The sequence below is a fragment of the Cyanistes caeruleus genome, chromosome 22 (genome assembly GCF_971803275.1).
Source record: "Cyanistes caeruleus chromosome 22, bCyaCae1.hap1.1, whole genome shotgun sequence".
Lineage (NCBI taxonomy): Eukaryota > Metazoa > Chordata > Aves > Passeriformes > Paridae > Cyanistes > Cyanistes caeruleus.
This window is the reverse complement of record NC_141722.1, coordinates 3,904,205-3,928,742: the sequence shown is the minus strand read 5'-3', so window position 1 is coordinate 3,928,742 and position 24,538 is coordinate 3,904,205. Positions and strand designations below refer to the sequence as shown.

At 53.9% G+C, this 24,538-nt stretch overlaps 1 protein-coding gene and 1 long non-coding RNA gene across 3 annotated transcripts in view; one reads left to right on the top strand and one right to left on the bottom strand.

The window, feature by feature from the left end:
- Positions 1-24,280, top strand: part of AJAP1 (adherens junctions associated protein 1) — a 37,466-nt gene extending 13,186 nt beyond the window's left edge. The window contains exons 1-6 of one of the 2 annotated variants that reach the window (XM_086860438.1): positions 410-508; positions 2,859-3,526; positions 10,681-10,768; positions 13,540-13,782; positions 14,951-15,081; positions 19,642-24,280. In XM_086860438.1, coding sequence (XP_086716564.1) covers positions 486-508; positions 2,859-3,526; positions 10,681-10,768; positions 13,540-13,782; positions 14,951-15,023 — 1,095 coding nt within the window. In that variant the 5' untranslated portion in view covers positions 410-485 and the 3' untranslated portion in view covers positions 15,024-15,081; positions 19,642-24,280. Of the gene's footprint in view, positions 1-409; positions 509-2,858; positions 3,527-10,680; positions 10,769-13,539; positions 13,783-14,950; positions 15,082-19,641 lie in introns of those variants that run through there. The other variant, XM_086860437.1, reaches the window with a different exon arrangement.
- On the bottom strand, positions 17,527-22,604 carry LOC111938743 (uncharacterized). The gene is made up of 2 exons (XR_002869078.2): positions 21,480-22,604; positions 17,527-19,657 (listed from the first exon to the last, which is right to left on the bottom strand). It is a non-coding gene; the product is annotated as an uncharacterized LOC111938743 (long non-coding RNA).
- Positions 24,281-24,538: the final 258 nt, after the last annotated feature.

Genomic DNA, 24,538 nt, shown 5'->3' with positions numbered 1-24,538 from the left:
AGCTGTTTGATGTCTCGGCAAAGCAGGAGCGTCCTCCCGGCCTCCGAGCAGCGGTGACTTTGTGCTCCGGGGAGCGCGGTGCCGTCCTGCCTGTGAGGCACAGGGACTCCCGGGGCGCTGTGCCAGGCCGGGCCGTGCTGTGCCAGCTGCGGCGGGCTCTCCTGGGACAGCCCGGCTTTTCTGGGGCAAGGACGAGGTGACAGGAGATGCGGGCGGGATGTATCCCCGTTCCCTGGGTGTCCTTCGGGACGTGTCGCTGGTGCTGGCAGCCTTGGCAGGGTGCTGGTGTGGGGCGGGGGTGGGGGTGGCAGGGGAGGGCCGGGTGGTCCTGCCTCTGGCCGCGCCACGCGCTGCCGCATCCATCCCCGCCGCCGCGCCAGGCACATCACGCTGCGTTGCCAGGACAACGGCAACTCCTACACGCTGCTATTTATTCTGAAGGACACTTGCTCTTATCTGTTGTTGCAAAGCCCTCAGAAGATCGCATGCCACGCAAAATTCCTCCGAGGTAACCGCACTCGCTGCTTCTGTCCCCGAAGCCATCTCCTGGGGACATGCCAGCTAGCGTGGTGGCCAGGAGGACACTCCTGGGGTGACAGCCCCTTGAGTGGCATCACTTGACGGGACGTTGGTGGGAGGGTGCCCCAAGCTGTCCTGAGGGCAGAGTGGGATCTGCCCCATCTGGGTGTCCCTTACTGTGTCCCATCCCCACCCCAGAGCCCCCGGCCTGGGGAGCGGTGGCAGGAGTGAGGGACGCTCTGGTGCCGGGTGTCACTGGTGCTGTCTGGCCATGCTGGGACACAAGTTTCCAGCACGACCCAGGGGAAGACAAGGGCTGGATGTTGCCTCTGCCCACACATACTCCTGATGCTGCTATGAATGATGCAGCCATGCCAGGCAGGTTCTGCAGGAGCAAGCCCCTGCAAGTTCATGCTGCCATCGCTGCAGCCTGAAGTGCCACAAGGAGACAGGAGGAGATGGAAGCAGGGGAAATATCTGTTTTTCCTGTGGGCTGCCAATCCCAAGCACCAAGGACAGGCATTTTGTCTTTCAGAAGTTTCCAGGCAGTGGCTGGGAAGCAGCGAGCACCAAGTTTGGGCTGGGCACGTCTTCCCTTGCTCTGTTCAGCAGCTGTTCATAAAAGTTCTGAGTGTGAGCAACACAGAGAGCTGAGAAGGGGACGAGGTGTGGGGGTGGCACAGATGGTGTGAGAGGTGGCACCTGGAGTGAGTGACATGTCAGGAGGTGCCCAGCACCTTTCCTTCCTTGCAAGGAGATGTTTCAGGTGATGTTGGAGAGTTGGGCAGAGGGTGAAATCAAGCCTGACATGCTACAGGAGTGATCCTGAGCATTGCAAAGTGATTAATGATCCGGCTAGAGCATGAGCTTGTGGCTCCTCTCCACTGGAAGCACGGCATTGCCTACAGCACGTGGGGGACACTCTTCATGCTGCCACCACTCTGTCGGCCTCTAAAAAAACCCACCACCACCACGACAGTTTGGGTGGTTTGTGGTTTTCTGAAGCTTTGAAATCCTTCCTCCCCCAGCCTGAACTATTTTGGTTTCTGTTGTCTGTTTCTGGCTCTTCCCTTTCTCCTTCTGCGCTCTTTCCTTGCGTTGCCTTCTCCCTCCCCAAAATAAATGTTGTTACGCTTTGAAAAAATACCCAATTAGGAAAAAAAGCAGAGATCCTCTGAGCAGAAAAAGCCTGTGCCTGGGAGTATCCAGGTCAGCTCCTTTAGCTTCGCTTGCTCACGCACAGAGGGAGTGTACAAATGCTTCTGTCAACCAGATGCACATTCTGTCGTGCTCCCAAGGACTGTGCGGCGCCGCTGCAGAGGATTAGCCCGTTTAGCCATGTAAAGCTCTCATTAACTCCTGCTGAGTTCGACAAAAGTCTTTCTTGTGTAAAAGCTAAGTAAAATGGAGTAAAGATTTTTGGGCTTTGGCCTAAGGATTTATTTATTTATTTTTTCCCATGGTGAGGAAAGAAAGGCAACAAAAAATTGCCTAACAGAGATTCTTGCCACTTTACATGGGACAGCATCGTAGAGGAGACATAAGGGGAGCAGAGCCTCAGTGTGGTGCCACTGGGGAAGGGAGAGGGCTGTGACGTGGTGTGACGTGATGGTGACATGAAAGCAAAATTGTTACTGCTGAAGCTGCCAGCAGCTCAGGGGTGTTCCAGCTGCTGTGTGTCAGAAAGGGCAGCAGAAGGGACTGCTCCTCCTGCCCTCCCTGTGCTGCAGGGTCATGTTCAGCTTGGGTGCCCCACGCCGTGGGAGGGGATGTGCCGTGCTCCGTGGCAGGATGCTCCTGCTGCGGCGTGGGTGACTGCCATAGTGGGAGATGGGCTACACGTGCGACTCGTCTGCTCCAGTCCCTGGAGGGATTCATCATGCTGCCTGTGGGCTTGGGAATCCAGGGATGGCCTCTCTGATACCCTTGCATCTCAGCGTCCCTGGAGTGCAAGCTTGTGCTGCTGGAGCTCCAATGGGCGGTCTGCTTTGGATAATTCATCCAGAAGGGCCGAGTTTGGGCAAAGCAGGCACTGGCTGCTCCTCCAGGGTAAAACCCATTCTCAGGTGATTCCCATCATTCCCAGACCAACTGAAAAGTCACAGTTGTGAATGGAAATCCTCAGCCTGCCATGTTGGTGGTGGTAGTTTTCAGGGGGAGGGGGTGTAGGGTGCCTTACGATGCCGTTTTGGGGCACTGTGGCTGGAGAACCAGGGAGGACAATGGTCTCCGTGGAGCTGGGGGATGTTTTGGGTGGCTTGGGCTGGGAGACCTAGGGTGTGCCATACTGAGAGGGAGAGCAGGGTTGCCTTCTTAACACGGTCCCCGTCTGTCCACAGGTCAGGTTGCCCGCTCGGAAGCCATGCTTGGATTTTAATAGCCATGTTCCACCTAGCCATGGACCTTGCCAGCTGCCAGCCCCCAGCCACCGGCGCTGCGGGGAGGCTGTCGCCACGGCCGGCGCTCCGGCACAGACTGTCCCGTGGCTCGCTGTGGGGCACGGGGAGCGGGGAGGAGCTGCAACGCCCCGGCCCCCCCTGGACCTGCGCCCCCGCTCCCCCACTGCAGAGACCCCGCTCCCGCCGGCCGCCCCCCGCCGCCCCCCTGCCCGCGGGCCGCCCCCTGCGCCGGCCGCGCTCCCGCCGGGGCCGCCGGCACCTGCGCGGCCGCGGCTTCGCCCCCCGGGACGGGCGGCCCACGGCGCTGCCCGAGGTCATCGTCTGGGGCCCCACGGGCGAGGAGGACTCCCTGGAGAGCAGCACGCTGCCCAGCGCCTTCGCCACCACCACCACCGCCGCCGCCACCACCGCCGCCACCACCGCCGCCGCCGCCACTTCTGTCACGGCTGCCACGCCGCCCCGCCTGCCGCCCAGCACCGCGGCTCCCGCAGCCGCCGGGGACGTGCCCCGCAGCAGCCCCGGCCGCACCAGCACCGCCGAGCCGGCCGCCGGCCACAGCAGCGGAGGCAAGGACGCTCGGCCGCCCCGTGGGCTGGGAGACAGCACAGGTAGGGTGTGCCGGGGGCCAGGGAGGTGGCGGGGACATCGGGAGGGCTGGCGGGTCCTGGAACAGAGAGTTCACCGCGCCACGAATGTCCGGATGGCAGCGCTGCCTGGGACAGGAGTTAGTGTGACATTAAAGCGCTCGGAGGAGAACGCAGTGCTGATTATCGCTTTTATCCGAGGCGTTTTCCAGCCACTTGCTGTGTTTTCCCATTACAGCCTCTATCCACAGCCCATCTCCCGTAATCGCGCTGAGCGCCACGCTCGGCGCAGCGATGCCTTCCCCCAGTGCCGGCTGCTGCGTGGACATGGATGGGAAAGCTGCTTCCCATTTATTGCAAATTATATTTGTTACTGCTGATATTAAACCGTGGGATACCGGTGGATAGTTTACAGAATTTACTCACTGTGCATCGACTGCTTTGAGCCCACTGCGATTTTCTAGTTGAAATGAAAAGGAATTTTATGGCCTAATCTTAATCCCAATTAATTTATCCAGCCTGCTTTCTTGGCAGAAAGAGACGATGCAACCAGGATGTTGTTCCTGACTTACAGGAGTTATTTATAGCCGAAAAATGACTCCCAGCCTACACACCTTTTACAAAATGCTGGAATTGGCTGGATAGATCAGTGAAGGAGTATCGATAAGGGCTGAGGCTTCTGCTGCTCTTTGCACGATGAGAGCATCAGCCTGGCCTCCCCAGGCCTGCCATGGTCAATGCCTCATCCAGTCCAGGCAGGTGAGGTCCAGTGGACTTGTTGCCATCAGCCAGCTGCGGGAGCCCCTCTGCCTGCACCAGCTGTGGGAGGATGGCTCCTGGCATGTGTTGGGGCTCTGGGACTTACTGGTGTGGGCTGCCTTGATTAGGCGAAGCTGAGTTGACAGTGATGCCACCCACCCGCCGGTGCCACCACTGTGGTCCTGCATGGCCATGGAACAACGGGAACTGCAGCCCCAGCAGCTCCCAGGGGGCCAACTGCTTTAATCTGCAGGCTTTAGCTCTCATTAGGGGCTTTCTCCAGGATCGGAGTTTTTGCTAATTAACTTCTCTTCAAGCAGTGAATGTGATAAACTCCTTCCCGGGTCTAAAGGCCCTGTTTGATCCCAGCTCGTCCACCCTCAGTTGAAAAGCTCCTGAGCTCCAGATCCTCTTTTCCTTCCAGTGCTGGGGAAGAAGAGCACCCAAGAGAGCTCTCAGTATGCTCCCAGTGGGAGCTCCATGCCCCTGCTGTGCCTCGGGACAGCACTTTGGGAGCGAGCAGCCGACACTCTCAAAGCAGGGCCTGTGCCCGTGCCAGTTTTGCTGGTGTGGCGCCTGTGCGAAGCCGTGCAGCTTCCCAACCCTGCTCCACTCTGTTATATAAGCTGTAGCGGCTGGAAGTGTTTGTTCTCTGCTGGGAAAAACATATGGCTACAAATGAGGATGAGGTAACTTGCCTGTACGGTTTATTTGCCTCAGCAAGCATTGCCAGTCCCTTTCCGGTGAGGTGCCTTGACGGGAGCCCGCGGCGGGCACAGTGCTGCTCTTGCTGCCTGTGATCCCTCGGCTGTCCCTGGCACATGTCTGGAGGGTCAGGATGGAACCACCTGTGTGTGGCACCCACTGGAGCTGGGGTCTCTCTGGGAGCTGGCAGAGCTGTCCCAGGGCTCCTGGACAGCTCCTGGAGCTCCTCTGTGCTCAATTCTGTCAGAGCAGGTGGCTGCTGTTGTGCTGCTGCCCCCATGTCCCTCCTGTGCTGTGTCCTTGTACCCCTTCGTGCTTTGCCTCTGGCTCCCTGGTGATTCTGTGGGACCATGGGGTCCTTGGGGTGCACATGGGGTGGTAAAAAGAACCACTTCAGAAGAGGCAGCAGTGCTCACTGAGATGAGCAATGGGAGCAGCTCTGCTCTGTCAGATGTTCCTCTCGCCCCCCTTCCTCCTCGCTGAGAAGCGAGAGAAAAAAGCCAGAAACAATGCCTCTGTGAGTCGCTGACAGCAAAAACAAGCTTAAAAAAATTCCCCTGGAATAGGAATTACTCTGCTCACAGGTAGGAGAGGCAGCAGAGGAGTGATGGCAGGGTAATGCTTGGGATGAGAGCAGAGGATGGCGCGTGCCCTGGCCCGGTGGGTGCTGCCGCGGGGGTTCAGGTGACCTGCAGCTCAGGTGTTCCTGTCCTGGTGCCACCTCTGCCGCACAGCACAGCGCTGCTGGCATCAGCTGGGCATGCAAGATGTTCACCCAGGCGTAGTTTATGCTTGTGCTTTTCAAAAATGTGCTTCCTTCTTCAGGGCTGTCATAATCATTTTGCTCTGGAGCAGGGGAAGGAGGAATAATTAAAATTCCAGCATGCTGTAAGTGGGGAGGGCTGTGAGGAGCTTTCACCGGGCACTCTCCACGTGGGCTGGGCTCCTCCACCAAGGCACAGCATCCCTGGGTCCCGCTGCCTCAGCCAAAGCAGAGAAGAGTGGAATGAATCAGAGCTGTCAGAGCAAGGCAGGAATTGCACTTGCTGGTTTGTCCGAGGCTCCTTTCAAGAGCTTTAGGATAAAGCCGTCTTTAATTAAACCTTTAAGTGCTTTATAAGGCAGAAAACTCCATGTGCTGTCTGCTGCTCTTAGTGGTATTTGATGGCCGGTCACGGCGCATTTGGCACTGCACTCTGTGAGCTTGTGGCAGAGCTGATGCTCAGGGACACCCCTTCGCCAGGGCTGGGGTTCTCCTGGAGGGAAGGTGGGGGCCATGTGGGTGTTGGCAGCTGGATCTGAGCTGGTGGTGGCCCCAAGCCACTCACTGCTCTCTCTCCACCGCCAGCCAGCAGCGTGTTGGGAATAAATAATAACAGAGGCGTTGCTTCCCCCTGATGATGACCCTGCCTCCAGAAAGAGGGTGCAGTAGGGGGGTGCTGGAGGCAAGGAGATAGTGGATGCAAAAGGCTTCAAAGGAATTAATTAAAGATAAAATGTGTTTAAAAGAAAACCCTGGGCAGTGAGAATGGAGCTGCCTCTTTGATCCGCCGTGCCGAGGCATGGGGAGGTGCCGCAGCTGGGGGACGGAGAGGAGGTGAAGGAGCTGGTTGGTGTCTCCTGGGCTGGCACCACCAGTTACCCTTCCTGGGAGCTTCCCAAAGGATCCCTTGTAGGGCTGTGCATCAGCTGCAGTTCTCCTGGGGCGTGGAGGATGACGGTGGAAGCAAGGAAGGAGCATTGCCATCAGCTGAGCTCTCCCTGCGAGGGAGACGGGACATTCCTGGGATGCATGCATGGCGAACGTGCCTGTGCACATCCTCCCACGTGTGTCTCAGTGAGCCAGAAACTCTCCTCTGCTGCTCTCCAAGTATTTATTGCTCAGTGATACTTGCTGTAACACCTGAGAAGATAAGTCCCAGTGTCTTCAGCATAAGCCTCCAGGATCTTCCTTCTTGGCAAAAGCATTTTGCAGCAGCAGCAGCAGAGGGAGGACGTTTTCCTTCTTTCATCAGTCCAGCTCAAAATACCAGGAAATTACCAGGAACCTTGATGGGTTTTTTGCTGAAAAGCTACCTTTTCACCTCAGGATGACTAGCACTCCCTGGGCTGGGTTTCAGAGACATCAGTGATTTACCAGGTGGAAAACCAAGCGTCTTTGCTGACCCCAACTTTGCCAGCAAGAAGGTGTTGAGAAGAGCAGACCTGAGGCAGTTTGTGGTGAGGTGGATTGGGCAGCACAGGAACTGGCTGTGTACTGTAACAAGGCTTTTCAACAAGGCTTCTGCTATGTCTCCTCCCCTGTATCAGCCCCTTGTGGCTTCTGTAAATTATTTTCCTTACAAGCTATTAACCAGCAGTAGGTTCATGTTACGGCCAAATCTGGCTGATCCCCCCTGGGAAAGGCCAGCGGTGGCAGCAGGGAGGCCACACCACGCTCCTGATTGAATTGTTCTGTCCGCAAGCAGCTTTATCAGGGGATGAGGCTTTTGGGGCTCAGATGTGATTTCTGATGGCTGGGAAAGTCGTAAAGCCTCTTGAGTCCAGCTGCTTTGCCCCAGCTTCTCCACAATGCTCAGGAGGAGGCACTGACATCCTGGTGCTCGGGGCACATGAGAACAGAGGAAGGGAGAACGTGGCAGGGATGAGGATGGAATGCTGAGGAGAGGGAGATCCACACAGCATTTGTGTGGGAAAAGGCTGGGGGTAGCCATATCTGGCCCATAAGAGTAACTCCAGTTTTCTCCCTTTCAAATGAAATAGAGTTGTTTTCTCCTTTTTCTAATTTTATGCAGCTTCAAGGCCTTGACGAGGGTCTTCAAAGAGTTGCAGCTCGTAGCTGTTTTTATTGGGAAAATGAAAAATACAGGCTCCCTAACCAGAGCTGTTGAAATAAAGGCCTTGGGGGATAGAGGTTCTCTTTGTTTTTAATTAAGAGCTTATATCTCCTGTTCTCTGCCATTGCACGCTCCTGCAGTAGCAAGACATTAGTCTCAAATGGATTTTCTCATGGAATTAATTCCATTGATGCAGAGCTGTCCGGGAGCCGTTTCAAAAGGTGGCTAGAAAGGCCAAACCTCAGCACTTTCATCTCAGCAGCAAATATATGGTCTTTAAAATAACAGATTAAAAAAAAAAGCCCTGGCATTGGCTTGCTCTGAGAAGATTGGGGTTTTGCCCGGGATGTGGGGAATCGGGAGCTGGGTTGTGCTGCCTGCTGGGATTCTGTGGCCCCTCTCCCCCCACCGGGGGGATTAGAGGCCCCAGTAAGAGCAGAGACGGATGGCACGAGAGTGGAAAAACCCAGAGATATTTCAGCATTTCCGAGGGTTCAGAGAGCGCCTTTGAAGAGCTTTCCCTCCTGGCAGGCGGCAACGTGGAATTCTGCTGCACTAGCAGAAGCGCAGAGGCTTGGACACACTTTCGGCTCCATTAAATACTTCTCCTGTAATTACCCTCCAGTTAAATGGTCACTGCGTCAAATTGCCTGGTAAAAGCCTTGGCAGGGGGAGCCCTCACCGGGCCCTCGCAGGGCTGAGGCGTTCGCAGGTGCGGGGGCCGGTGCTGGGTGTCCCTCCCTGCTCTGCCCTCCCTCCAGCTCCCTGTTTCCATGGTTAATAACGTGTGATTACGTGGCTGCTGGGTTCTTGTGACCCACTGGGATCGGAGCTTTTGCCGTGCAGATGAGCAAACAAAACCCAGGCGCTGCAATCCCTGCTCCCACGGTCTCTCTCTGGGGGCACAGGCTCTCAGGGGGAGTTATGCCTGTGCCAGGCAGCTTCCTACACTGGAGGAGGAGGATTTTGCTCTATGAGCTATTGGTTTTATCTTCCAAATACCCTTCTTCCATCCAATTGGGCTTCAAGGACTGTGTCTAAAATACTGCTTTGCCCTTGGCATCATCTCTCTCCATCTCCACTCACTCCCCAGGATGCTTTATGTCCCTTACAGGGCATTCCCCTCTGAAGGGGTGCCCCACCCATTAACCTCACCCCTCACAGATTGGATATTTGCTTGATCTTGCTCCTAATGGCCCTACATTGTTTGAAGGCTTAGAGGAAAAGATTTGCTATACTTGTAAATCAGGAATAAAGACCTGGTAGTGTTTATTGCAGCAGGTTTATAGGTTTATAGGGCTTCCCAGGAACCATCACGGGACACCTGTCGGGTCCCTCCCCTGTGTTCATCACCACCATTGAAACAAAGATCTCCTGTCCTCTTGAAATCCCCCCTGGCTTCTGGTGCAGAATTAATACATGATGCAAAGGAACTTTGCTGTGCCGGTACATATGGCAACTTATGTGTGTGATGGAGTCTAAAATTATCCAGCCTTTCTTAAAATCCATGTGTCCTGCTCCGAGGAGCTGCCATCCTTCCCAGTGCTCAGCCACCTGCAATCTGTTCTGCCTGTGCCTTTCCCATTACGTAAATGCAAGGATTAATTGCATCATTAGGTTCTCCCGTGGCCCTGCCGCCACTGCCTCAGCTCCCAGTGTTGATGAAGGTCTCGTCCCCGACTCCGCTTCTGTTTTCAAAGGAATCGGGCACTGGGCTGGTTTGATTTTATTTTTAGTCTTTCCTTTTATCTTTTTCAGCAGCGTCCCACTGGGAGCTGCTCCAAGACTGCCGTGCAGGATGCTGCTGCCAGGGTGGGCGTCACTCCTGACCCGGCACGCGTGGGCGCGAGCTGCCACCGCGCTCCTCGCGCCCGTCGGGACATGATCCCATCGTCACACCCTCTGGGAGCTCATAGCATGGGGCCAGAAGTCTTTCTCCAGGCCTCCCCTTCAGGAGCTGGGGTGCTAGTGGGAGGTGGGGAGCCTCCCATGTGGCATTTTCCCTGTGAATTCCCCTGGGAGTTGAAACCCAGAGGTGGAACAGCCAAGGAGCGAGCTCTGGCTCTGGCTGGAATTGGCTGCTGTCCACCCTGCCAGCACGGGGGCCACAAGTGAATCCTTCACCACGAGCAGTGGCTGCCCCAGTGCTGCCCAGTGGCCCCTAGGCACCCCCAGCTCCAGCTGAGCCATGGCCCTGGCACTGACGCCGTCCTTGCCACAGACACATACAGATATATATATAAAACTGCTTATTTTCCTGTCATTCTTAGACTTATTTATTTATTAAAACTACCATCCATCAGGAGCTGCAACATCTGTTTGTGAAAAATAGCACATCCTTGGGCTGCAGCCAGGAAAAATCATTTCATTATGAAATTGCAACTGTAAGGCAGCACAAAATCACAAACATAGTGTACAGCGAGCTGCTTTTGTTTCCAAACTGCTCATTAGGAATGATCCACGAGCCAAAATGATACCCCGTGGAAGGTGAAGAAGGGGAAATGAGCCCACCCGACCTGCAAAGCGAGCAGCCGTCAGTGCCGTAATTATTATCCCTGGTGAATCCCACACCCGGTGCAAGGCTGCGCTCGTCTCCCTTTCTGTCCCAGAGGGGAGACGTCTTCACTTCTCTTCCGTTCTTCGTGCCTAATTCGGGCTGACAAGGAACATACTTGAGAGGATAGGAAATGAGGAGCCTGGCTTACAGATTATTTTGTGTAAGGCAGGAGAGAGGATTGCAGCACCACTGCCGGGGGCTGTGTGTGGCCCTGCGCTGGGGACGGCTGGGAGTGGGTGGTGGGGGGCCGTGTGGGGAGGGGGGCTCTGCCGGGGTCCCCTCAGTTCCCATCCCCACTGTCTCTTTTCTTCTGTCTGCAGGTCTGGCAGTTCATCAGATAATCACTATTACCGTGTCCCTCATCATGGTCATAGCTGCGCTGATAACAACTCTTGTCTTAAAAAATTGGTAAGGTCCCTCCTGCTCTGCTTGGCTTGAGGGGTGGTGTGGGATGGGGACAGGGTGGGGACAGAGGTGCCCATCCCATTGCAGCTGCCAAAGCCCATGGCACCTGCCAGGATAGTTTGGGAAAGGCATTGCAGGAGGAAATGGGGGACTTGCAGCACCAAAACCTCCAAAGGAGGTTGGTGCACCAGGGTTCAACTGTGACCCCGCAGCTTCCCCACCTCATACGCCCTGGCTGGTAGCTTTGGGGACCAGCATGTGGCTGGGATTGGGTGGACAAGACTCGTGGTACACGTGCACATTGCCACTCGGGGGCTGAGTGCCTCAGCACGGTGCCACCTGGAGAGGTCAGAGCCGTGTGTTGGGCCACAGCGGGTGTTCCCAGGATCTGCGTGGTGATGGCAGCAGCTCCCCCACCGCCTTCCCTAAGGAGCTTTGATGCTGCTCCTAAAACACCCAGCCTGGCTTGGCAAGAAGCAGCTGCATCTCCTGCCCTTCCCTGGGACCCCAGGGATGGAAGGGCACCTTCGAAGCCCCTCAGGCACCATGTGAAGTGTGCCCCAACCCCCAGGGCGCTGCTGTGCTCCTCCAGCTTCATTTGCTCCCGTTTATTCTCTCAGCATGGCTGGGCGTATGGCAAAATAGGTTAGCTTTCGCTCCGGGCGCTCCTCACTTTACCTATTTTCCCAGGGAAACTGGCCTACTTTGAGGTCAGCGTTGCTGGCGTAGCGACACGGCTGCAGCACGGGGCCGGGGGAGAGCGGCCGTGCAGCTCTGCCGGTGGCTCTTCCCTCTGGCCTGGCCAAGCTCTGCGAGCAAATTGATTCCTGCAGCCAGGAGGCAGTTACAACACTGGGTTGATGAGGAGCCTGCTGACTAACTGGGATGAGAGGAGAAGCCCTTTGCAGGGCTACGGAGGCATCCTCATCTTGGCAAAGCCATTATGTGGCATAGGAGCCGACCAAAAGTGCTGAGGTTCTGGCCCCACAGCTGAACTTGCTTTGGGGAGCAGCCAGTGACACTCCCTCCTGTAGCTCAAGTGGGATTTAATTCACTAAACTTCCCTGGTTGCCACGCTGTTTCAGTGAAAGAGCAGGGAAAATAGTTTATAAAACACTTGTGGGATTTGTCTCCAGTCGCAGCAGTGAGCGGTACGAGTCATTGATCCGGCTGACCACAGCTTGGCAGAACAGCTCAGTAACTGCTGCTGAAGCCAAAAAGGGGAAAAAATAAATCCAGTGATCGGTATAGAATAGAAATGCTTTACAGTAAGTGAAATTGAGAAATCACCAGAGAAAATCCTTGGCAGGGGAATGTGGGCAGCACCCAGGTGTGTCCCAGGTGAAGAAACAGTACCTGGGAGTTTGCTCAATTCTAACCAAACTGCCTCGGTTCATTGGGTGACCCTGGGCCACGTGCGGGTGCTCCGTGGCAGGGCTGACCCACATCACACGCTCTGGCCCCATCCCCAGCAGGGACACAGTCGCCGTCCCTGTCCTTCGGCTGGCGTTTGTCCCCCTCGAGCAGGACGGGTGAGCGATGGCTGCGTGCCAAACCAGCGTCCTTCTTGTCACTGCTCCTCCCGCACACGTGCCATGGGGAGACAGCAGTTGGTTTAGGGCTGTCTCTTTCAGTTGCATCAACCCAGCGGAGCTGGCAGTGCCCTGCAGCTGGCAGATGCTGCCAGCCCGGCCAGCGCCGCTCCCGGAGAGCCCCACGCTCCTGTCCCCAGGGGTGCCCCTGCACAGACAGTGCCAGCATCTCCAGCTCCCACCGCCCTCGGAGCTGCCACCTCCCAAAACTCCGGCATTCTGCAAGGCGCTGTCAATCCCATCTGGAAAAAGAGGCATCTTAATTAAATCAGTGTCTAGACCCTGAAATAGGACCAGGCTGATTGAGGGCGGCTCCTGTGAGCTGGGGTTCTCCTCGTCTCTGACGTACTGAGCCAGAAGTGTTGTGCAGCCACGAGATCCTGATGAAGCCTCCGGAGCTGGAGGAGCCCCCGGAGAGCAGGGCTGCCCTGCCAGCCATCCCTCTGCTGTGTCACACCAGGTCCTGAGCTCATTTATCCTGAGAAGTTCCAACCTGTTGGTGTCTCCCAAATGGAAAGGGTTTCACTTCATTGTTCTCACCTACATATTTTCACTTAAGAAAAAGCTTTTGCTTCCTGCAGGTACAAATGTGTGACTCATTAAGTCATCCCTCTGATGGGAAAAAGCTTGTGTCTAAAATGTAAATTTGATTCTTAAAAAAAAGCACTGAGACAAATGACTGCTTGTGGCTGATCTTTCCAATTCTGAATTGGAATTGGAATTTTTGAATTCTAATCTAGTACTGAGCACTCTGTAATGACTGGTCAGTCAGGTGAGTTCCCTTGCCAAGTTTCAGGGATACACTGTGCCTCCCATCCTTTCTGCTTTGGCCTTTCAGGCCATAACAGACTTATAAAAATCATGGTGGGCAACTTTTTACACAGACTGACAGTGGGATGGGACAAGGGGGATGGCTTTCAACTAAAGGCAATACTTAGATTAGATCTTAGGGGAAATTTCTTCCCTGTGAGGGTGGTGAGGCCCTGGCACAGGCTGCCCAGAAAAGCTGTGGCTGCCCTATCCCTGGAAGTGTCCATGGCCAAGTTGGACAGGGCTTGGAATAACCTGATCTAGTGGAAGGTGTCTCTGCCCATGGCAGGGGGATGGAACTGTAGGGTTTTTAAGGTCCCTTCCAACCCAGACCATCCCATGATTGTCTGATTCTCTCTCCCCCTCTCCCAGCTGCGCACAGAGCGGACGCCCGCGGCGCAACAGCCACCAACGCAAGCTGGACCAGCAGGAGGAGAGCTGCCAGAACCTGACTGACTTCGCCCCCGCCCGCGTGCCCAGTGCCCTCGACATCTTCACCGCCTACAATGAGACGCTGCAGTGCTCCCACGAGTGCGTCCGGACCCCCGTGCCCGTCTATGCAGAGGACACGTTGCACTCGCCCGGGGATTATAAAACGACCTTCAATGGAAACAGGTGAGGTGCGCACCGTGGTTTCCCAGTGGGTGGGGAGCACCATCCCGCTGTGGTGATGGGTCTCTGGTGCTCAGGGGTGATGTTGTGGGAGCATTTGGCAGAGCTGCCTTCCTCTTGGGTGCTCACCCACTCATATTTCGGTGTGGGACTGGCCCCCTGGGCCACCAGTCCTGGTTGGGAGGCTGGGTGGGTGCCTCAGCAGCCCCTGGCCCTGCAGGGCTGGGCGAGCTCAGCACCACACGGTGTTCAGTTCCCAGCTGCTGCTGCTACTGCTGCTGCTGCCAGCACATAAAATGCCACTGGATCCATTTTTCCAGTGCCTGTGCTGTCTCCTCAGTGGCATCGGCAAAGCTGCCGGGCTGCAAACAAGAGGGTGATTAATGGAGGAGCAGGCAGCAAGAGCCAAATGAACCATTTGGCTGCTGTGAAATAACGACAGAGCGTTAACAAGGATCATCATTGGCAGCCAAGGGATATGGCCGTGCTCTGCCAGCCCCTTGGCTGCCCAGAGGGAGGGGATCAGGAGCGATGGGGCTGGGACCGATGTTTCCCACACCACAGGCTGTCTCCAGAGCGCTTTCACTTGGTGCTGGTGTGGTTTCGCCATATGGTAAATGTGTGCCCCCACCAAAGGTAGAGGGGAAGCCAGACAGAGAGTTTTGATGGAAGAAATGAGCAGCTGATGCTTCAGGCAGCCTCAAGGAATCACAACATGTGTGGCAGCCGCAGCCCATGTCTGCCTGCCCCAAGGACAGGCCTGGAGCCAAAAGCTTCATTGATGCCTGTTCAGTCAGCATCTCTTGTGTGTGTGCAGGGTTCTGCTCGTCTGCATTTTCCAGGGTTTCTTCACATCTCAGAAGGTGAAGAACTGGCAGGGATTGTCACACCATTTTTTTGGGTGTCCACAAGCCTTGGTTTGATATGAACTCCAGCCAGGTGATAGAGTGTGCCTGTGTTCTGGCTGGCAGAGAACATGGCTTTTCCACCGTCCAGGGATGCATTTTGGGACCCTCTATCTCAGAGCACTTCCAGGCAGCCTGGTGAACCCAGGCCCACTCAAAGCATCACTCTAGAGAGATATAAAAAGCTGATTGTGCAGCAGGCCACCCCGGCTTGCACTGTGTGTTACGTACCAGCGTGTACAAGCCCCTCTTTCTGCTCACCGCAGACCCTCTTCTTCTGACCGGCATCTTATTCCCGTGGCCTTTGTGTCTGAGAAATGGTTTGAAATCTCCTGCTGACTGGCCGAAGCCTGTTTGACTTCTGGGGGCAGGGCAGACGCCAGCGGGCTGTTTCCTGGTACGTACCGCGCTCCCTGCGTCCATCCCGCATCCATCCTGTGCTCCCACTGTGCCCATCTTACCCTGCCTGGTGCCATCCGCCCGTCTGCACTTCCCTTCAGTGTGACTGAACATATTTCATGCCGTGGATGGGGCATTGGGAGCCAAATGGCTTTTCCAGGGAGGTTAATTGCAGACAGGCCCACACGAACAGGCAGGGACTGGGATGGACAAGGACTCAAAAGCAAAGGGTCCCTGGGGCAGCCTTGAACTTCAGCCTGATCCCATGGTTCCAGCCCACCTCTAAAACCTCAACAAGCCACAGTAATTTCTGTGCTGGGAAATGTCCTGATCTGTAATTAACCTCTGGTGGCATGATGGACAGCCCGCCTTGTCGGAGCGCCACCCGTCCAGCATGCACGCTCCACCAGGATCTGAAAGCTCATTTGGTGATGTTTGCTGTCATGAACACTTCCATGCTCACTGCAAGGGCATTGGGGTCCTCCTCCTCCTCCTCCCCCCCCCTCCTCCTCCCCCCCCTCCCCTCCTTCTCCTGCTGCTGCTCTGCAAAGCCAACCCTTCAAGCACAGTCCCCAGCAGCCGGTCACACCTGGGTTGCTGCTGTGACTGAAGGAGTGCAGTGATGGTCTGGTTGCAAGAGTACAATCTGGGGATTTTCTTCTCTTTTGTTGAGATGGCCATTTCCACCTGCTTGTGTTGCTTTTGAAGGTGGTACAGCTGATAGCAGTGGCAGGAAAAGTCTGTGTGTGCCAGCTCATCCTGGGCAGCGGTGCCCGCTCGAGGCACGTGCTCAGGTGAATTAATTGCTCTGTCCCAAGTCCCTGCTGTAATGAATCATATATTCAGTGTAAATGAAATTTCCAGCCTTCCCTGGCTGCAGCTCACTTGGAATAGCCTGTTTAACATTATGCACAGCTATTGAACACAGAAATATAATTAGATTAGAATGGAAGGGAATAAAAAGTTAATGGTCTCAGCCGTGCTGGGGCCGGTGGTGTCTAGACAGGGCAGGTGAGGTGTGTGCCAGTGCAGTGGGGAAGAGAGCAGGGATTCATCTGGCATGTCCTCACTGCCCCCCCAGAGCCTCTTCTGGCTGCAGCAGCTTCACTGGTGAAGGTGAAAGGCTCTCACTCCCCATCCACTGATAGCCTCATGTTTTTTCTCTCACTCTATTGTTGTGGCCACTGTTTCAGGAGACAGAGGGCAAAGGAACACAGGCAGGAGAATGATCAGTGAGGATTTGCAGGGAACACTAGCCTCAGCAATAGCCCATGGAGCCTTTTCCACCCTCAGTTTTGTAGTTTGGGATGTCTTTCCATTGGCTTAAAGTGAATGAAAAAGAAATAACACATAAAGCAAGCCAGCTACACTCAATGCCATCTACAGCTCTCCATTCCTCAGGAAGGGGGAAGGAAGGAGCAGCTTGAAGCATTGTAGGAATCCTGCATGGATCCCACTGTTCCTGCCCCAGGTCCTGTGAAACCCTGGGCGAAAGACTGTGCCCTGGTCACCTCCATAGATTTCTTTAAATAGCCTGAAGCCGTTCCATTACGCCTTATTAAATCCTTGAAATTCTCATTGACCCGTTTTCATGGAATCCATAAAATGCACATTGATGCGCTCTGGAAAAATCTATCCAGCTCGTACCTGGAGCATTAGCTCTGTAATGGCACTTCAATTACAGATGCAATTCTGGAAGCTGCTGTTTGGTTTCATTAACGATAACAAAATGAGATTGATCCCAAAGCTGTTCTACCTGTTCTCTGCATGTTCACTCTGCATAGGTGTGTTTGCACCGGGGTGTTTCTGGGACACACTTGCATAAGTGGTGGTGTCCCAGTGGAAACCAGGTGCCGACAGGAAATCCCTCAGGTGAAATGAGCATTCCAAGTTTCATGTGTCACTGTGGAAGGTGCAGATGGCATTGAGATGAGCTCCCTGCTAGGCTGTCCCTGCCACCGTGGTTGCCTTGTGCTGTCACCAGCTGCCAAGTGCCAGAGGAGCAGTGGGATGGAGGGAAGCAGAGAAGTGGAGGCATGGAGGATGCCTCTCCAGCTCTTGTGGCTAGGGGAGAGGCTGGTGGAAAAGGAGATGCAGCTGCTAGGGCTGCACCGCTTCCGGGGAAATGAGTGTTTCCTGGCTGGCATCCACAGCCACAGCAAGGTCACCTGAAGGGGACAGTTGCTGTTGACCCACTGCACTACAGCAGAGGAGAGGGATGCTCTGGAGCATGTGCAGCTTTTTGGCTGGAGGGGCTACATGCAGCTTTCTCCTCACAGCCCCTTTCTCCTAGTGTTTTACAAATTTTAATTGACAGTACTTCACAGCTCTGAGCTGTCTCGTTGGCACACTAATGCTCTTGATGGTGTGGGGCCAGAGCTGGAGGCACCAGGCAGGTGGCATGTCCCAGGGCAGGAATAGCACAACAGAGGTGCTGCAGGTGTTTTGTTGAGATGACCACAGAGAACCAAGGTGGAATTTAATATGAACTTGACAGTCCATCAGCCTGGTGTGAAGACTGACCACAGTGCTGCCCAGCTGGCACCCAGGCCTTGGGTGATGCCAACAGCCTCCACAGTCTGGGCTGAGCAGTTGAGGCAGCAGATATAAAGGACAGCACCGCAGAGCATCTCCAGCCCAGAGAGCTGCAGGCAGCACTGCAGTTGTGTCAGGAAACCTGGTGAAACTCATCTAGATATACGGGGAGCAGATGCTGAAGCTATTTCCTGGGGTCAGATTCCTCCTGTGCTAGCAGGAGCCATGGGGAGAGTTCCTGTGCTGCAGGTGTGGTCCCCACCAGGACACTGTCCCTCCCCACAGCAGGTGATGCTGCCCATGGCAAGCAGCTGGTGGAGCTTTCCAGCAGATTGCCTGTGCCGGTGCTGGGCCCCACTGGAGCATCAGCTCCTTGGTAGATGTCACACCTCGGTGGATGTCACACCTCAGCAGCGGCTGCTGGCAGCTCTCCTGCAGGCAGAGAAGTCTGTCTGTCTGCGGCAGCCCGGTGTAGCAGTGCAGCCTCAGTGTGGCCCTGGGCTGGGTAGGTGAGGAGTGAAACAGTCAGTGGAAGCTCTCAGGAGTTCTGAGTCACCTGAGTGAGGGATGAAAAGGAACACTTCTCTTGCCTGGTGCCAGTAGTGCCAGAGGAGCACCCAGAAAGAGGCAGGAGCACTGCCGCTCTGCAGACCAGCACAGGACGTGTGCCAAAGACTTGAGTGGCACCACAGCACAGGGTGGCTGGTTTGGCTTGATTTCATCCTGGCTTTGGGGCTTTCTGAAATGAAGTTCGAGATTCTGCATTATTCTTGTCCTTAATCCCACTCTCTTTGACTGAAAAACCCCATGGAATGAGATTATACAAAAATCTGTAAGGTTGATCAAGCGCTGACCTACTTTGCACAAAGAGGCTATTTGGGATACAATACCAATTGTACATCCTGCCACGGTGCGTTAACCAGCGCTCACCCAGAGCCACGGGACGCTCGGCACCGCTGGCAGGGAGGGGACAGTTTGGGGCCCAGCAGCTGTGCCTGGCTCGGTGGCACCAGCCTGACCCTGCCCTGGCACAGGGCGGTGAGAGCTGACGGCGTTGTGCGGTGATGCCGCGCTCAAACACGGCAGCAGCTGCTGTGCTGGCCGCGTTCTGCCTAACAACAGCAAATGGTTTGTGTTAACATTAACAGATAATGAGTCATCATAAAAGATCCCGCCTTGTCTTCGGAGGAGTAGCAGCAGTCCCAGCACAGCCCCAGCACAGGAGATTAAGGACTCTGGAAAATCTGTCTCGCTAATTAAGACATCAGGGTTGTTCTTGGAGATAGTGTATTGGGCATCTTGCTTAAAAATAGCGGGTTTTTAGAGAAAGAACCATGGGACAAAAAGCACACCATGTTCTGGATGTTGATCCCAGCCAGGCAGAGGGCACAGATTAGGGATGTGTGGATTAGGAATGTGTATCTGAGCACTGCTGTGTAGGGTGTAGGTACCTGCTGGCAGCTGTCTTTGGCACACCCAGCTGTGCTACAGCTCACGGACATGTAGAGCAAGTGGCCACATGCCAATGATGGGGAGTGATTGTCTTCACATTGAGAGTCCAAGATTGCATAGGGAGACATTTTCCAGTAGATGGTAAATAAATAGCTTAAGGACTTTGATAGGATCTCTGGTTTGGTGCTTAACCAATTCCCTATTGATTCTTTAGATTTAACTTTAGAAAATCTTGTTAGTGCTTGTCATCATCTGCTCATCTGCCAGAGCACTCGCTGCTTGAGGCCCGAGTGTGAGAAGCTGCAGAACACAGGGATGATCCCATCTGGAAAAGGCCCCAAGGAGAGGGAAGTAGTGATCCCAATCCCCAGCACAGACCAGCAGCTGTGGAGGAGGAAGAGGTCATTGATACCCTGCTCCCTCCATGCTCTGTTCCCCCAGGAATCCCACAGCTCCACAGCCGAGGGGAAGGAGGAGGAAACCTCCAGGCTGTGGGGGATCATCCAAGCAGTGATGCAGTGCAAATTCCCTGTCATGACTTAATCTTTCTTTTTCTTCTCGTCCTCAACAGGATTCCATTGGTGAACCTGTAAAAAATATAAAAAAATAATGGGTTACCTGTACCTACCATTTCTGTTTACCAGTAGGAGACTCAAAGAGCAGCGTTCTATGGGCCAAATATATTTTTATAAAAATGAACACGCCTATAGGTAACTGCGTTGTCAAGGAGCACGTTTTTGAGAGGAGAGAAAGGAAAGTGTGCAAGCAAAGAATCCCGTGGAGGAGGAGGAGGAACCAGCAAGGGATGGAAAGGGGAAGGATGAGCGCCTGGAGCCCGGCCATGGACGGTGACTCTGAACCTGTGCCAATAATACCATTATGTGCCATGAACCGATGCAAAGACTTTGCAAAGAGCCGAGTCAATAACTCCTGGAAATGTTGTGGAGGACGAGTGGGGCATCTCTTCTGGTGGGGTCATCCATTCCGGTCCATACGCGTACATATGGTATATGTAGAGAGAAAATATATATATATATACACACACGAACACTTTTTGTACTGTAGCAATTTTTGAAGATCTTAAATACTCATTTTTAAAGAAGATGTCATGGGCTAAAAGTCTCATTTCTTTAACACGCATCATGCAAACTGGGTGATCTGATGTTTTCTACTTTGGCAGCTTGCCTGTCAACCTATATGTGTATATATAGGTAGACATATATACATATATATACGTGTGTGTGTGTATGTATAGACATATATATGTATGTATACATATATATATATAATTTTGGTTCTTTTTGGAAATGCTTCTCCAGCGTCGCGACGTGACCGTGGTGGGAGACAGCTGGGGCTGTGCTGCCAGTGGGAAGCAGAGAAAAAGCTTCCCAAAACCATCCAGAGCACAGCTCAAGGCAGTGCTGGGGGTATTTCCAGGCTTCTGTATCCCAATACACCATCAAGGTCGATGGGAAGAAGCCGTAAAGCCTGGGCCTGCCCCGTGTCCACAGAGCTGTGAACTCCACCTTGCTAGGCATGATACCTCGGGGCTGGACGGGGCAGATTTTAGGGGTGGACTTCCAAAAGATGGGCCTCTCTTGGCACAGAAGAAAAATTTTAGGAGCGGGGTATGGGAAGGCTTTTGGAAAATGGCTTCTAAATCGGCCACAGCACCAGAGCTTACTCAGCCCTGTGAGAGATACAAGAGGAAGGAGCTGGTTGCCCCCTGCCCTAGCCTGGGGCTGTGGGATTGAGAGAGCCTCTTCCTTTGTTCTTGTCTTGGCTGGCTCTGCTGCAGCAGGAGAAGACACAGCCAGCTGTCCACAATCCTGGAGATCTCTTCATAGTGTTTAAAGGGAATTTTTGCCAGGGAAGCACGATTCTGCAGGCTCCAGTTTGGTGTGTTGCGCTAGAAACACGTCTATGCCCGTCCAGCTCCTGCTGGGGTGGATGGTGTTTGTGGGTGCTGACCCTAAACCCTCTGTCCAAGTCTTTCCATGGAGTGGGGTGCTGCCATGCTGTGCTGCACATCAGACACTGCGATGTGTCTTGCTCGGGTCCCTTCAATGTTAAATGGGTGGAAACGACAGCAGAGATCAGACCAAAGTCCTCCAGTTCTTTTTGTAAACTGCCCTTGGTAAATACTAGTGGTTTTTTAGAATTGTCCAGATCCACGTTTCTACTCCCCCACTGATTACTCAGCTCCTTTTCTTTATGATAATGAACGTGCAGTTTAAAAAAAAAAAAAAAGTAGAACCCTGTGGTGTTGCGCATAGCCACGCGTGTGGTCTCTTGTTCCCGTGTCCTTTTCTGTCCTTTTCCCATGGAATTGCACAGTCTGGATTATTTGTCCTGAATTTTTGGACGCTGCCTCAGACAGAAGTCTTCCTTGCCAGCCCTGACAATTACCTGCGGACTTGAGCCAACCATCCCCTGGGCAGAGCAGCATCTCCTGGGCGGCTCATGTCTGGCTCTCCAGAGCATTGGATGCCTCCAGGGGGGAGAGGGGACAGTGTCCTGCTAGAGCAGTGGCCCCCAAAGCTTTAGCTGTCCATGGCAAACATGGGGAGTATCTGTCCTTGGGAAGCATGAAGTCTGAGCAACTGCTCCAGGGTCATCTCAGTGTTTCCTGTGACACTGGTGTCAGCCCCTGCCCACAGGCTCTCCTCCCTTTGTGACTTCATGGGAATCCATCTGCGCCAGCTTTGAGCCATGTTCCTTGTGCTTCTCCCCTTAATCTTCTTATTTATTTAATTCCCACAGGTATTCCAGTGTAATCATGGTAGCAGTATGACAAGAAACATATCTCAGCTCCCTCATTGCAGGGCATCTGAAGCAGCTTTCTGTGTTTCTGCATGGATGGAACCTGCTGCCCACAGAGAAGTTGTCAGGCAGAGCTGGGAGATGCCAGGGCAGCACAGGCAGCACTGGTGCAAGCCGTGGTGATGATGGCTGTGGTGATGGAGAGGCACCTGGCTCGCAGGAAATTCCCTGTGGAGCTGGGGAAGAGGAGGAGAAAGCATGTGAGTGTGTGTGTGTGCGTGTGTGTGTGTGTGTGTGTGTGAGAGAGAGAGAGAGAGAGAAGGAAGGTGAATCACTGTGACCCCAAGGATGGACACAGGTTCCAGAGGGCAGGACTTGCATGAGCTTCCCCCCCAGTCTGCAGCAGGACATGTCCTGGTCTCCCCGGAGCTGAGCGGTGAACCAGGGAACAAAAGTAGATGCACAATCTTCCCTTATTTATAAGGACCAACAGCACTTGCACTTTATCAGAGGAAACCTCCCCCCATCCATGCTGGGCCACTGTGGTGGAGGGAGAGGAGGAGGAGGAAGGGCTGGGATGGAGCCACTGATGCAGTGATGTACAAGGCAGGATCCAGGCATGCCAAGGTCTTGCACAGTGAAGAGAAATGAGCTGTGGTGATTTCATTCCCTCCTATTGATGAAAGCCAAAAAACAAGAAAGAAATGAAAATAGAAAGTCACATTTCCATGGCATAGTCTATTGAGTAGATCTTCCCACCGTGGAAAAGCAGGGAAGCATGGTGTTCTCAGACACGCTCCTGTGGGAGCTTTGTCATGTTTTGGGCACATCATCTCACCCTGAGGTCCTGGAAGCTTGAAAAAAGAAAAGTTTTGTTCCTTGCTTTGCTGTAAGCCCTCAGCCCACTGCTGCTTGTTTCCTTTCAGTTCATTTTCCAGATTCCTTAGCCCCTGAATAGTCGCTGAGAAACACACCATGGCAGCCAAGAGGCTGCCACATTCCCCAGACATGTCATGGAGTGTCTGTGTGTCACTTGTGGCTCTGTCTTAGAGAAAGTGGTGTCGGGCAAGCCACCCATGGCAAGGAGAGGTTGCCTTTCCTTGGGCCCTGCAGCAAGCCCAGTCTTCCCAGGGTTGTCTGGGATTCTCTTCCCTCCATATTTCTTGCAAACCCTGAGCAGGAGCCACAGGATGTGCCGCTCCCACCGGGCCAGGGAGTCAAAGCACCAGTGTGCTCTATCCTGCCCCAAACTGAGCTGGTTTGGGGCTCCAGGTCCGAGCTCTCATGTCATGGCACCAACAGGTAGGGCAGGCAGGGTTTGGTCCTCAATCCCCTGACTTTTGGAAGCCGGGGTCCCCCGAGGGCGGCTTCACCCCACAGCACCCCGGGCAGAGCCGGTCCTGGGCAGCCGCCCGTCTCTCCAGATCCGATCGTTTACCTTCACTCTGTCTTCCCAGCTGGAGAAAGGGCGGCCGGTGGTGGTGGCAGGAGCCGTGCTCCAGAGAACAGCAGTGCTCCATGGGGCTCCAGAGTTCCGTGGGGTCAAGGGCACCGAGCCTGCCAGGAGGTCACCGTAGCGATGGCAGAGCCAGCGCGGGGACAGATTTCAGGTTACCTCTTCTCCACTGGCAGCTTGTTGCGAAGGAAGGTAGTTCAGCTGAAACGGTAGTTAAATAGTAGATATTCTACACATAATATATATTTTGTAAAAAAAAAAATTAAAAAATAAAATAGAACAAAAATATATCTATCCTATCTCAGCCCGCCCATTTCAGGATGAATGTGGTTGGAATTTTCATTCAACCAGATATTAAATCTGTACGCAATCTTTTCAAAACCAGCAAGAAATCCCTTGCCATTTCCAAGTCTGTGGGTTTGGTCTCCCGAGCTCATCTAACGCTTCTCACACATTTTTAAGAATTACTCTCAACATTTGTAGGTACATTTTTAATAGTGTCACAAGTGGAGATAATATTTACTTTGAAAAAAGTATATGTTGCACAAAAATATACACTAAGGGCACAGATTTCTGACCCAGATTCTTCTATTTTAGGTTCCAAGGGGTTTATTTTTTTGTTTGATAGGACATGTACAGTGAAGTTTACACTTTATTTTTATTTTGCCAAAACCCGTTTTCTAACATGAGACAGTTTTACTTTGTAACCGGTTTTACATCACTGAGTACTTCTTTCTTTTCCTGGGAAAATCCTGCACCAGGAGGCATCCAATGGAAGCGCCGTCGCCTTTTGGCATTGTGGCTGCCCCACCCGCCCACAGCGCGAGCTGGGGCAGTGCCAAAAGGACCTTTTCTTCCCGAGCGGTTTTTAATTTGTCTCTGTCCGTGGAAGCCGTGTATTTGGAAGCACTGTAAATGCCACCCTGTCCCCTTGCCCTCTGTATATTTAGTACTCTGATGTTGCTATTAAAACTGATATGAGAACCGCGCAGCCGGTGGTGACTGGGTTCCTCCGCGCGCGGCCACGGTCCCTGGGGAGGGGACAGCGTTGGTTTGGTGTCCAGAGGATCCATGTCTCAGCAAGGAGTCCAGAGCTTCCCTGGAGAAATCCCCCTGTTCCCAGCTGTGCACACCTCGGGTGAGCAGCAGGGAAATAGCTCTGCCTTTGTCCTGGGAAGAGGGTCTTGTGCATCCCCTTGGAGTCCCCGCCACAGCAGCACCACCTCCACGCCCTGTGGCACAGGCAGGA